Here is a 14989-nt window from a genome sequence, read left to right as displayed (position 1 = left end):
GGGTTCAAAACCCCCATTTTTGGGTCAATCCCCCCCATTTTGGGTTCAAAACCCCCATTTTTGGCTCAATCCCCCCCATTTTGGGCTCAAAACCCCCATTTTTGTGTCAATCCCCCCATTTTGGGCTCAAAACCCCCATTTTTGGGTCAAACCCCCCCATAGAAAACCAAAGCTTTTATTGCCCTTGGGAACGGGGCTAAACTGGGTGGACTGGGATGAACTGGGATGGACTGGGATGGATTGGGATGGATTGGGATGGACTGGGATGGACTGGGATGGATTGGGAGGTAACTGGGAGGTAACTGGGATAGACTGGGATGAACTGGGATGAACTGGGATGAACTGGGATGGACTGGGATGGACTGGGATGGACTGGGATGGACTGGGAGGTAACTGGGATGGACTGGGATGAACTGGGAGTAAACTGGGATGAACTGGGATGGACTGGGATGGACTGGGATGGACTGGGAGGTAACTGGGAGGTAACTGGGATGGATTGGGATGAACTGGGATGAACTGGGATGGATTGGGATGAACTGGGATGGATTGGGAGGTAACTGGGAGGTAACTGGGATGGATTGGGATGGACTGGGATGGACTGGGATGGACTGGGAGGTAACTGGGAGGTAACTGGGGTGGGCTGGGATGGACTGGGATGAACTGGGATGAACTGGGATGGACTGGAATGAACTGGGACTGAACTGGGACTGCACTGACTTGGTCTGTACTGGGATGTGCTGGGATAAACTGGGACTAAACTGGGATGAACTGGGATGAACTGGGATGGACTGGGACTGAACTGGGACTGCACTGAATTGGTCTGTACTGGGATGTGCTGGGATGAACTGGGAATGAACTGGGATGAACTGGGACTAAACTGGGATGAACTGGGATGAACTGGAAATGAACTGGGATGAACTGGGATGAACTGGAAATGAACTGGGATGAACTGGGACTGAACTGGGATGAACTGGTCTGTACTGGGATGTGCTGGGATAAACTGGGACTAAACTGGGATGAACTGGTCTGTACTGGGATGAACTGGGATGAACTGGGACTAAACTGGGTCTGAACTGGGATGAGCTGGGAATGAACTGGGATGAACTGGGACGAACTGGGACTAAACTGGTCTGAACTGGGACTAAACTGGGATGTGCTGGGATGAACTGGGATGTAAGTGGGACTGAACTGGTCTGAACTGGTCTGAACTGGTCTGAACTGGTCTGAACTGGTCTGTACTGGTCTGAACTGGTCTGAACTGGTCTGTACTGGTTTGAGCTCAGTCCCGGTGCAGCCGCAGCCGGAACGCCACCCTGCCGGCGAACTTGTCCCTCCCGTCGCCGCTGTCGCGATAGTCGCCTCCGCTGTCGCGATAGTCGCCGCCTTTATCGCGATAGTCGCCGCCTTTATCGCGATAGTCCCCTCCGCTATCGCGATAGTCGCCGCCGTTATCGCGATATTCGCCGCCGTTATCGCGATAGTCGCCGCCGCTGTCGCGATAGTCGCCGCGCCGCCCCTCCCGCAGCCGGCACTCCACGTGGTGCTGCACCCCCGGCGTGGCGTTGGCGAAGAGCACGGCCACCACCGGCTGGGAGTAGTTCACCTGCGGTGGGGCAGAGAGAGAGACTATGGGGCGCTATGGGGTGTTCTATGGGGTTTTCTATGGGGCGCTATGGGGTTTTCTATGGGGTGTTCTATGGGGCGCTATGGGGTGTTCTATGGGGTCCCTATGGGGTTTTCTATGGGGCGCTATGGGGCTCTATGGGGTCCCTATGGGGCTCTATGGGGGTCTATGGATCTCTATGGGGTCCCTATGGGGCGCTATGGGGTTCTATGGGGCTCTATGGGGTCCCTATGGGGCGCTATGGGGTTCTATGGGGCTCTATGGGGTCCCTATGGGGCGCTATGGGGTTTTCTATGGGGCGCTATGGGGTCCTATGGGGTTTTCTATGGGGCGCTATGGGGCTCTGTGGGTCTCTATGGGGTCCCTATGGCGTGCTATGGGGTCCCTATGGGGCTCTATGGGGTCCCTATGGGGCGCTATGGGGTTTTCTATGGGGTCCCTATGGGGCGCTATGGGGTTTTCTATGGGGCTCTATGGGGTCCCTATGGGGCGCTATGGGTTTTTCTATGGGGCTCTATGGGGTCCCTATGGGGTTCTATGGGGTCCCTATGGGGTTCTATGGGGTCCCTATGGGGCTCTATGGGGTTCTCTGGGGTTCTATGGGGTCCCTATAGGGCTCTATGGGTCTCTATGTGGTCCCTATGGCGTTCTATGGGTCTCTATGGGGTCCCTATGGGGCTCTATGGGGTCCCTATGGGGTTCTATGGGTCTCTATGGGGTTCTATGGGGTCCCTCTGGGTCTCTATGGGATCCCTATGGGGGGCTATGGGGTCCCTATGGGGTTCTATGGGGTCCCTATGGGTCTCTATGGGGTACCTATGGGGCTCTATGGGGTCCCTGTGGGGCTCTATGGGTCTCTATGGAGTCCCTATGGGGTTCTATGGGTCTCTATGGGGCCCCTATGGGGTTCTATGGGGTCCCTATGGGTCTCTATGGGGTCCCTATGGGGTGCTATGGGGTCCCTATGGGGTTCTATGGGTCTCTATGGGGCCCCTATGGGGTTCTATGGGTCTCTATGGGGCTCCTATGGGGTTCTATGGGGTCCCTGTGGGGTTCTATGGGGTCCCTGTGGGGTTCTATGGGGTGCCTATGGGTCTCTATGGGGTATCTATGGGGCTCTATGTGCCCCATAGGACCTCAGCACCCTAGCACCCATGGGTGCCCCATAAGACACTCCTCTCCCAGCACCCATGGGTGCCCCATAGGACACTCCTCTCCCAGCACCCAGGGGTGCCCCATAGCACCCATGGGTGCCCTATAGGACCAACCCCCACCCCCAGCACCCATTGGTGCCCCATAGGACCTCAGCGCCCTAGCACCCATGGGTGCCCCATAGGACCCATTGGTGCCCCATAGGACCACCACCCCCAACACCCATGGGTGCCCCATAGGACCCCTGTCCCCCAGCACCCATGGGTGCCCCATAGGACCCATTGGTGCCCGATAGGACCCATTGGTGCCCCATAGGACCTCCGCGCCCTAGCACCTATGGGTGCCCCATAGCACCCATGGGTGCCCCATAGGACCAACCCCCACCCCCAGCACCCATGGGTGCCCCATAGGACCACCACCCCAGCATCCATGGGTGCCCCATAGGACATCCCTCTCCCAGCACCCATGGGTGCCCCATAGGACCTCCGTGCCCCAGCACCCATGGGTGCCCCATAGGACACCCCTCTCCCAGCACCCATGGGTGCCCTATAGGACACCCCTCTCCCAGCACCCATGGGTGCCCTATAGGACCCCTGTCCCCCAGCACCCATGGGTGACCCATAGGACACCCCTCTCCCAGCACCCATGGGTGCCCTATAGGACCCCTGTCCCCCAGCACCCATGGGTGCCCCATAGGACCCATTGGTGCCCCATAGGACCACCACCCCCAGCACCCATGGGTGCCCCATAGGACCACCACCCCCAGCACCCATGGGTGCCCCATAGGACCCCTGTCCCCCAGCACCCATGGGTGCTCCATAGCACCCATGGGTGCCCCATAGGACACATTGGTGCCCCATAGGACCACCACCCCCAGCACCCATGGGTGCCCCATAGGACCCCTGTCCCCCAGCACCCATGGGTGCCCCATAGCACCCATGGGTGCCCCATAGCACTCACGTGCACCCTCTTGCCGTAGTAGGGGAAGTACATGAGGTCCACGGAGCCATTGGGGGGGAAGAGGTGGAGGGGGCCCAGGAGGGCGGCGTCTTCCTCGTCCTATGGGGCAGGAGGCGAGGGGTGAGCGCCCTGCCCCATAGCGACCCATAGAGACCCCATAGAGACCCATAGAGACCCATAGAGACCCCATAGAGACCCATAGTGACCCATAGAGACCCCATAGAGACCCATAGTGACCCATAGAGACCCATAGTGACCCATAGTGACCCATAGAGACCCCAGAGAGACCCATAGCGACCCCATAGAGACCCCAGAGAGACCCCAGAGAGACCCATAGCGACCTATAGAGACCCATAGTGACCCATAGAGACCCCATAGCGACCCATGGAGACCACAGAGAGACCCATAGCGACCCCATAGAGACCCATAGAGACCCCATAGAGACCCATAGCGACCCATAGAGACCCATAGCGACCCATAGAGACCCCATAGAGACCCATAGCGACCCATAGAGACCCATAGCGACCTATAGAGACCCATAGAGACCCCATAGCGACCCCGTAGAGACCCATAGCAACCCATAGAGACCCCAGAGATACCCATAGTGACCCCATAGAGACCCATAGCGACCCATAGAGACCCATAGAAACCCCAGAGAGACCCCTCTCTGCTCCATAGAGACCCCTCTCTGCCCCATAGAGCCCCCTTAATACCCCCCACTGCCCCATAGACAACCCAATCACCCTTTTCTGCCCCATAGACCCCCCAAATACCCTCCATAGCCCCCTATATACCCCCTATAGCCCCCTATATCCCCCTATACCCCCCATACCCCCCCATTTCCTGCCCCATATCCCCCCCAAACCCACCCATATCCCCCCTATACCTCCCCATATCCTGCCCCATATCCTCCCTATACCCCCCCATACCCCACATATCCCCCCCATATCCCCCCCTTACCCCCCCATATCCTGCCCCATATCCCCCCATACCCCCCATATCCCCCCCATACCCCCCCATATCCCCCCATACCCCCCCATATCCCCCCACATCCCCCCTATATGCCCCCCATACCCCCCCATATCCCCCCATACGCCCCTCATATCCCCCCATACCCCCCCATATCCTGCCCCATATCCTCTCATACCCACCCATACCCCCCATATCCCCCCATATCCTGCCCCATATCCCCCCCTACCCCCCCATATCCCCCCATATCCTGCCCCATATTCTGCCCCATATCCACCCCCATACCCCCTATATCCCCCCATACCTCCCCTATATCCCCCCCATACCCCCCCATACCCTGCCCCATACTCCCCCATATCCCCCCATACCCCCCCATATCCTGCCCCATATCCCCCCATACCCCCCCATATCCCCCCATATCCCCCCATAACCCCCATATCCTGCCCCATATCCCTCCCATACCCCCCCATATCCCCCTATATCCCCCCCCATACCCACCCATACCCCCCATATCCCCCCATACCTCCCCCATATCCCCCCATATCCTGCCCCATATCCCCCCCTACCCCCCCATATCCCCCCATAACCCCCATATCCTGCCCCATATTCTGCCCCATATCCCTCCCATACCCCCCCATATCCCCCTATATCCCCCCCATACCCCACCCCACATCCTGCCCCACATCCTGCCCCACATCCCAGTCCCTTACACTGGTGTCCGACTGCCCCTGCGGCCGGGGAGAGAGAACGGGGTATTATGGGATGGCAGGGGGGTATTATGGGATGGCGGGGGGGGTACCATGGGGTATTATGGGATGGCAGGGGGGGTATTATGGGATGGAGGGGGGGGTACCATGGGGTATTATGGGATGGAGGGGGGTACCATGGGGTATTATGGGATGGCAGGGGGGGTACCATGGGGTATTATGGGATGGAGGGGGGGTACCATGGGGTATTATGGGATGGAGGGGGGGGTACCATGGGGTATTATGGGATGGAGGGGGGGTACCATGGGGTATTATGGGATGGAGGGGGGGTACCATGGGGTATTATGGGATGGCAGGGGGGTACCATGGGGTATTATGGGATGGAGGGGGGGTACCATGGGGTATTATGGGATGGAGGGGGGGGTACCATGGGGTATTATGGGATGGCAGGGGGGTATTATGGGATGGAGGGGGGTACCATGGGGTATTATGGGATGGCAGGGGGGGTACCATGGGGTATTATGGGATGGAGGGGGGGTACCATGGGGTATTATGGGATGGAGGGGGGGTACCATGGGGTATTATGGGATGGAGGGGGGGTACCATGGGGTATTATGGGATGGCAGGGGGGGTACCATGGGGTATTATGGGATGGAGGGGGGGTACCATGGGGTATTATGGGATGGAGGGGGGGGTACCATGGGGTATTATGGGATGGCAGGGGGGGTACCGTGGGGTATTATGGGATGTCATGGGGTATTATGGGATGGAGGGGGGGTACCATGGGGTATTATGGGATGGCAGGGGGGGTACCATGGGGTATTATGGGATGGAGGGGGGTATTATGGGATGGAGGGGGGGTACCATGGGGTATTATGGGATGGAGGGGGGGTACCGTGGGGTATTATGGGATGGAGGGGGGGGTACCGTGGGGTATTATGGGATGTCATGGGATACGATGGGATATTATGGGATGTCATGGGGTATGATGGGATACTATGGGGTATTATGGGATGTCATGGGGTATTATGGGATGCTAGGGGATATTATAGGATACTATGGAATATTATGAGATACAATGGGATATTATGGGATGTCATGGGATACGATGAGCTATTATGGGATGTCATGGGATATTACAGGATATCATGGGATGTCATGGTATACTATGGGATATTATGGGATGTCATGGGATATTATGGGATATCGTGGGATATGATGGGATATTATGAGATATTATGGGATATTATGGGATATCATGCAATACCATTTATATTATGGGATATTATGGGATATGGGACATTATGGGAGATGCTGGGCACCCAGCAGCATTTTGGGGTGAAAATAACCTATTTTGGGGCACCTAAGTGGGATTCTGGGGTGAAAACAGCACATTTGGGGACTTCTAGAAGTATTTTGGGGTGAGAAGAGCAGATTTGGGGGCATCTAGAAGGCTTTTGGGGTGAAATTGCACCATTTGGGGCAATTAGAAGGGGTTTGGGGCAAAAAGAGCACATTTTGGATCATTCAAGAGCGTTTTTGGGGTTGAGAATAGCACTTTCAGGGGCATTCAGCAGCCTTTTGGGGTGAAAAGAACCTATTTTGGGGTATCTAGAAGCATTTTGGGGTGAAAATAGCACATTTTGGGTCATTAAGCAGCATTTTGGGGTGAAAATAGCACATTTTGGGTCATTAAGCAGCCTTTTGGGGTGAAAAGAACCTATTTTGGGGCATCTAGAAGCATTTTGGGGTGAAAATAGCACATTTTGGGGCATTCAGCAGCATTTTGGGGTGAAAAGAACCTATTTTGGGGCATCTAGAAGCATTTTTGGGTGAAAATACCCTATTTTGGGGTATCTAGAAGCATTTTGTGGTGAAAAGAGCACATTTTGGGGCATTAAGCAGCATTTTGGGGTGAAAATAGCACATTTTGGGGCATTAAGCAGCATTTTTGGGTGAAAATACCCTATTTTGGGGCATCTAGAAGCATTTTGGGGTGAAAAGAGCACATTTTGGGGCATTCAGCAGCATTTTGGGATGAAAATAGCACATTTTGGGGCATTCAGCAGCATTTTGGGGTGAAAAGAGCACATTTTGGGGCATCTAGAAGCATTTTGGGGTGAAAATAGCACATTTTGGGGCATTCAGCAGCATTTTGGGGTGAAAATAGCACATTTTGGTGCATTCAGCAGCCTTTTGGGGTGAAAAGAACCTATTTTGGGGCATCTAGAAGCATTTTGGGGTGAAAACAGCACATTTTGGGGCATTCAGCAGCATTTTGGGGTGAAAAGAACCTATTTTGGGGCATCTAGAAGCATTTTGGGGTGAAAAGAGCACATTTTGGTGCATTCAGCAGCATTTTGGGGTGAAAAGAGCACATTTTGGGTCATTAAGCAGCATTTTGGGGTGAAAATAGCACATTTTGGGGCATTCAGCAGCATTTTGGGGAGAAAATAGCACATTTTGGGGCATTCAGCAGCATTTTGGTGTGAAAATAGCACATTTTGGGGCATTCAGCAGCATTTTGGGGTGAAAATAGCACATTTTGGTGCATTCAGCAGCCTTTTGGGGTGAAAAGAACCTATTTTGGGGCATCTAGAAGCATTTTGGGGTGAAAACAGCACATTTTGGGGCATTCAGCAGCATTTTGGGGTGAAAAGAACCTATTTTGGGGCATCTAGAAGCATTTTGGGGTGAAAAGAGCACATTTTGGTGCATTCAGCAGCATTTTGGGGTGAAAAGAGCACATTTTGGGTCATTAAGCAGCATTTTGGGGGTGAAAATAGCACATTTTGGGGCATTCAGCAGCATTTTGGGGAGAAAATAGCACATTTTGGGGCATTCAGCAGCATTTTTGGTGTGAAAATAGCACATTTTGGGGCATTCAGCAGCATTTTGGGGTGAAAAGAGCACATTTTGGGGCATTCAGCAGCATTTTGGGGTGAAAAGAGCACATTTTGGGGCATTAAGCAGCATTTTGGGGTGAAAAGAGCACATTTTGGGGCATTCAGCAGCATTTTGGGGTGAAAATAGCACATTTTGGGGCATTCAGCAGCCTTTTGGGGTGAAAAGAGCACATTTTGGGTCATTAAGCAGCATTTTGGGGTGAAAAGAGCACATTTTGGGGCATTCAGCAGCATTTTGGGGTGAAAATAGCACGTTTTGGGGCATTCAGCAGCATTTTGGGTGAAAATAGCACATTTTGGGGCATTCAGCAGCATTTTGGAGTGAAAATAGCACATTTTGGGGCATTCAGCAGCATTTTGGGGTGAAAAGAACCTATTTTGGGGCATCTAGAAGCATTTTGGGGTGAAAATAGCACATTTTGGGTCATTAAGCAGCATTTTGGGGTGAAAATAGCACATTTTGGGTCATTAAGCAGCCTTTTGGGGTGAAAAGAACCTATTTTGGGGCATCTAGAAGCATTTTGGGGTGAAAATAGCACATTTTGGGGCATTCAGCAGCATTTTGGGGTGAAAAGAACCTATTTTGGGGCATCTAGAAGCATTTTTGGGTGAAAATACCCTATTTTGGGGTATCTAGAAGCATTTTGTGGTGAAAAGAGCACATTTTGGGGCATTAAGCAGCATTTTGGGGTGAAAATAGCACATTTTGGGGCATTCAGCAGCATTTTGGGGTGAAAAGAGCACATTTTGGGGTGAAAAGAGCACATTTTGGGGCATTCAGCAGCATTTTTGGGTGAAAATACCCTATTTTGGGGCATCTAGAAGCATTTTGGGGTGAAAAGAGCACATTTTGGGGCATTCAGCAGCCTTTTTGGGTGAAAATAACACATTTTGGGTCATTAAGCAGCATTTTGGGGTGAAAATAGCACATTTTGGGTCATTAAGCAGCATTTTGGGGTGAAAATAGCACATTTTGGTGCATTCAGCAGCATTTTGGGGTGAAAATAGCACATTTTGGGTCATTAAGCAGCATTTTGGGGTGAAAATAGCACATTTTGGTGCATTCAGCAGCATTTTGGGGAGAAAATAGCACATTTGGGGTCATCTAGAAGGCTTTCGGCATGAAAATAGCGCTTTTTGGCTCATCTAGAAGCAATTTTGGGGTGAATTGAGGCTATTTTGGGGGTCAACCCCCCCTTACCAGGTCACCCTTTGATCGGGGCCGCTGGGGAGAGACGAGAGGCAGTGAGGGGGGGCACTGGGTTATACTGGGGGGGTAATGGGGAGACTGGGAGGATAATGGGGTGATAATGGGGTGATAATGGGGTGATAATGGGGTGATAATGGGGAGACTGGGGTGATACTGGGGTGATAATGGGGATACTGGGGTTATACTGGGGTGATAAAGGGGTGATAATGGGGATACTGGGGTGATACTGGGGTGATAATGGGGATATTGGAGGGATACTGGGGGGATACTGGGATGATAAAGGGGATATTGGGGTGATAATGGGATGATGCTGGTGTGATAATGGGGATACTGGGGTGATACTGGGGTGATAATGGGGATATTGGAGGGATACTGGGGGGATACTGGGATGATAAAGGGGATATTGGGGTGATAATGGGATGATGCTGGTGTGATAATGGGGATACTGGGGTGATACTGGGGTGATAATGGGGATACTGGGGCGATACTGGGAGGATGCTCGTGTGCTAATGGGGATACTGGTGTGATACTGGGGATACTGGGGGGATACTGGTGTGACACTGGGGATACTGGTGTGATACTGGGGATACTGGGGATACTGGTGTGACACTGGGGATACTGGTGTGACACTGGGGATACTGGGGGGATACTGGTGTGATACTGGGGATACTGGGGGGATACTGGTGTGATACTGGGGATACTGGTGTGATACTGGGGATACTGGGGGGATACTGGTGTGATACTGGGGATACTGGTGTGATACTGGGGATACTGGGGGGATACTGGTGTGATACTGGGGATACTGGGGGGATACTGGTGTGATACTGGGGATACTGGTGTGATACTGGGGATACTGGGGGGATACTGGTGTGATACTGGGGATACTGGTGTGATACTGGGGATACTGGTGTGATACTGGGGATACTGGGGGATACTGGTGTGATACTGGGGATACTGGTGTGATACTGGGGATACTGGTGTGATACTGGGGATACTGGGGGGATACTGGTGTGATACTGGGGATACTGGTGTGATACTGGGGATACTGGTGTGATACTGGGGTCACCTTTGCTGCGCAGACCACGTTGATGCTCTTGTTCCTCCCAGGGAAGAAGTTGATGATCTATGGGATGAGAAGGGTTAAGGCACCACTATGGACCAGTATGGACCAGTATGGACCAGTATGGACCAGTGCACTGCAGTAAGTAACGCATCCGAGGCCATCCCAGTGCATCCCAGTGCTCCCAGTCCAATGCATTCCATTGCCAAGCCATTGCAATGGGCTTCATCCCAGCACCGCGCTGGGTCCTAGTGCCTGCCTGTCCCATCCCCGGTCCCCATCCCATTGCCCCCCATCCCCATCCCATTGCCCTCCCATTGCTCCCAGTCTCCATCCCATTGCCCCCCATCACCACCCCAGTGCTCCCAGTCTCTCCCAGTCCTTCCCAGTGCCCCCCAGTCCAATGCACCCCATTGCCAAGCCCCCCAAGCCATTGCAATGGGCTTCATCCCAGCACCGCGCAGGGTCCTAGTGCCCACCAGTCCCATCCCCAGTCCCCATCCCATTGCCTCCCATTGCTCCCAGTCACCATCCCATTGCCCCCCATCACCACCCCAGTGGTCCCAGTCCCTCCCAGTGCCTCCCAGTCCAATGCACCCCATTGCCAAGCCCCCCAAGCCATTGCAATGGGCTTCATCCCAGCCCCGCGCTGGGTCCTAGTGCCCGACCCCTCGCAGGGTCCTAGTGCCCTCCAGTCCCACCGCCGGTCCCCATCCCATTGCCCCCCCCAATCCCCATCCCATTGCCCCCCATCGCTCCCAATCCCCACCCCAATGCCCCCCATCCCCACCCCAGTCCCTCCCAGTCCCTCCCACTCTCACCCTATTGATCTTGACGAGCACGCAGGGCTGGCCCGTGCCGTAGCCGTAGGTCTCGCTATGGGGCGGCCCCAGCCCCGCGCAGGGTCCTAGAGCGCTCCGGTTAAAGCGGCAGGCCCGCTTGGGCACGTTGGGGACCCCGTCGTCGGGTTGCTCGTTGTAACGGCCCGGGGTGCAGGCGGCGTTGCGGGCGGCCTGGACGCTGTCGTTGTAGGCTGAAGGAGGAGGCAAGGGACCCGCAGCACCCATAGGGCACCCATGGGATCCGTAGGGCACCCTGAGGGTCCGTAGGGCACCCGTAGAGCGCCCTGAACGGCCATAGAGCAGCCATAGCAACCATAGAGCATCCATAAAGCATCCGGAGCAACCACAGTGTCCATAGCAACCACGGAGCATCCATAGCAACCATAGAGCATCCATAAAGCATCCGGAGCAACCACAGAGCATCCATAGCAACCATAGAGCATCCATAGAGCATCCATAGCAACCACAGCATCCATAGCAACCACAGAGCATCCATAGCAACCATAGAGCATCCATAAAGCACCCAGAGCAACCACAGAGCATCCATAGCAACCATAGAGCATCCATAAAGCATCCATAGCAACCACAGCATCCATAGCAACCACAGAGGATCCATAGCAACCATAGAGCATCCATAAAGCATCCATAGCAACCACAGGGTCCATAGCAACCACAGAGGATCCATAGCAACCATAGACCATCCATAAAGCATCCATAGCAACTACAGTGTCCATAGCAACCACAGAGCATCCATAGAGTCCATAGTAACCATAGAGCATCCATAAAGCATCCAGAGCAACCAGTGTCCATAGCAACCACAGAGCAACCATAGCTTCCATAGTAACTATAGAGCATCCATTAAGCATCCAGAGCAACCACAGTGTCCATAGCAACCACAGAACATCCATAGCAACCATAGAGCATCCATAAAGCATCCATAGCAACCACAGTGTCCATAGCAACCACAGAGGATCCATAGCAACCATAGAGCATCCATAAAGCATCCAGAGCAACCACAGTGTCCATAGCAACCACAGAGCATCCATAGGAACCACAGAGCATCCATAAAGCATCCATAGCAACCACAGAGCATCCATAGCAACCATAGAGCATCCATAGAGCATCCATAGCAACCATAGCTTCCATAGTAACCATAGAGCATCCATAAAGCATCCATAGCAACCAGGGTCCATAGCAACCACAGAGCATCCATAGCAACCACAGTGTCCACAGCAACCACAGAGGATCCATAGCAACCATAGAGCATCCATAAAGCATCCAGAGCAACCACAGTGTCCATAGCAACCACAGAGGATCCATAGCAACCATAGACCATCCATAAAGCATCCATAGGAACCACAGTGCCCATAGCAACCATAGAGCATCCATAGCAACCAAAGAGCATCCCTAGAGTCCATAGTAACCATAGAGCATTCAGAAAGCATCCATAGCAACCACAGTGTCCATAGCAACCACAGAGCATCCATAGCAACCACAGTGTCCATAGCAACCACAGAACATCCATAGCAACCATAGAGCATCCATAAAGCATCCATAGCAACCACAGTGTCCATAGCAACCACAGAGCATCCATAGCAACCATAGAGAGTCCATAAAGCATCCATAGCAACCACAGTGTCCATAGCAACCACAGAGCATCCATAGCAACCATAGAGCATCCATAAAGCATCCATAGCAACCACAGTGTCCATAGCAACCACAGAGCATCCATAGCAACCATAGAGAGTCCATAAAGCATCCATAGCAACCACAGTGTCCATAGCAACCACAGAGCATCCATAGCAACCATAGAGTGTCCATAAAGCATCCATAGCAACCACAGTGTCCATAGCAACCACAGAGCATCCATAGCAACCATAGACCATCCATAAAGCATCCATAGCAACCACAGTGTCCATAGCAACCACAGAGCATCCATAGCAACCATAGAGCATCCATAGCAACCACAGAGCATCCATAAAGCATCCATAGCAACCACAGTGTCCATAGCAACCACAGAGCATCCATAGCAACCATAGAGCGTCCATAAAGCATCCATAGCAACCACAGTGTCCATAGCAACCACAGAGCATCCATAGCAACCATAGAGTGTCCATAAAGCATCTAGAGCAACCACAGTGTCCATAGCAACCACAGAGCATCCATAGCAACCACAGAGCATCTATAGCAACCACAGAGCATTCAGAAAGCATCCATAGCAACCACAGAGCATCCATAGCAACCACAGAGCATCCATAGCAACCACAGAGCATCCATAAAGCGTCCATAGCAACTACAGCATTCAAAGCAACCCAGTCGTCCCAGTGCCTCCCGGGATGGCCTAGAGCCCTCCCAGTACCCCCCATTATGTCCTATTGGTATCCCAGTACCCCACATTATGGTCTATGGGCATCCCAGTGCCTCCCAGTATGGCCTATGGCCATACCAGCACCCCCAATATGGCCTGTGGGCATACCAGTATGGTCTATGGGCATCCCAGCACACCCCAGTATGGCCTATGGGCATCCCAGTGCCTCCCAGTATGGCCTAGGGACATCCCAGTAGGGTCTATGAGCATCCCAGTACCCCTCATTATGGCCTATAGGCATCCCAGCACCACCCATTAAGGCCTATGGGCATCCCAGTGCCTCCCAGTATGGCCTATGGGCATCCCAGTATAGTCTATGGGCCTCCCAGTATGGCCTATGGGCATCCCAGTATCCCCCATTATGGTCTATGGGCATCCCAGTGCCTCCCAGTATGGCCTATGGGCATCCCAGTATAGTCTATGGGCCTCCCAGTATGGCCTATGGGCATCCCAGTATCCCCCATTATGGTCTATGGGCATCCCAGTGCCTCCCAGTATGGCCTATGGGCATCCCAGTATAGTCTATGGGCATCCCAGTATGGCCTATGGGCATCCCAGTATAGTCTATGGGCCTCCCAGTATGGCCCTATGGGCATCCCAGTATCCCCCATTATGGTCCATGGGCATCCCAGTATCCCCCATTATGGTCTATGGTCATCCCAGTGCCTCCCAGTATGGCCTATGCGCATCCCAGTATGGTCTATGTGCATCCTGGTAGGGTCTATGGGCATCCCAGTGCTTCCCAGTATGGCCTAGAGCCCTCCCAGTGCCCTCATTATGGCCTATGGGCATCCAGGAGCCCCCATTAAGGCATATGGGCATCCCAGTGCCTCCCAGTATGGCCTATGGGCATCCCAGTATAGTCTATGGGCCTCCCAGTATGGCCTATGGGCATCCCAGTATCCCCCATTATGGTCTATGGGCATCCCAGTATCCCCCATTATGGTCTATGGTCATCCCAGTGCCTCCCAGTATGGCCTATGCGCATCCCAGTATGGTCTATGGACATCCTGGTAGGGTCTATGGGCATCCCAGTGCTTCCCAGTATGGCCTAGAGCCCTCCCAGTGCCCTCATTAGGGCCTATGGGCATCCCAGGAGCCCCCATTAAGGCATATGGGCATCCCAGTGCCTCCCAGTATGGCCTATGGGCATCCCAGTATGGTCTATGGGCCTCCCAGTATGGCCTATGA

The 14989-nt window shown here is 53.5% G+C and overlaps 1 protein-coding gene across 1 annotated transcript; it reads right to left on the bottom strand.

The window, feature by feature from the left end:
* Positions 1 to 1279: 1279 nt before the first annotated feature.
* Positions 1280 to 11621, bottom strand: LOC133264432 (sodium/potassium-transporting ATPase subunit beta-2-like; the record flags this gene model as incomplete). Its single annotated transcript, XM_061444386.1, has 4 exons — positions 1280 to 1603; positions 3737 to 3835; positions 10595 to 10651; positions 11410 to 11621. Coding segments are annotated over 4 exons (692 nt in total), but the record flags the coding sequence as incomplete, so codon positions are not given.
* Between the last annotated feature and the right edge of the window lie 3368 nt (positions 11622 to 14989).

Source organism: Pezoporus flaviventris, unplaced genomic scaffold, assembly GCF_033815535.1.
Source record: "Pezoporus flaviventris isolate CSIRO_AGI_PZ_B2104156 unplaced genomic scaffold, CSIRO_AGI_Pfla_v1 ptg000850l, whole genome shotgun sequence".
Lineage (NCBI taxonomy): Eukaryota > Metazoa > Chordata > Aves > Psittaciformes > Psittacidae > Pezoporus > Pezoporus flaviventris.
The sequence above is the reverse complement of the archived record's forward strand: the minus strand, read 5'-3'. Positions and strand labels throughout refer to the sequence as shown.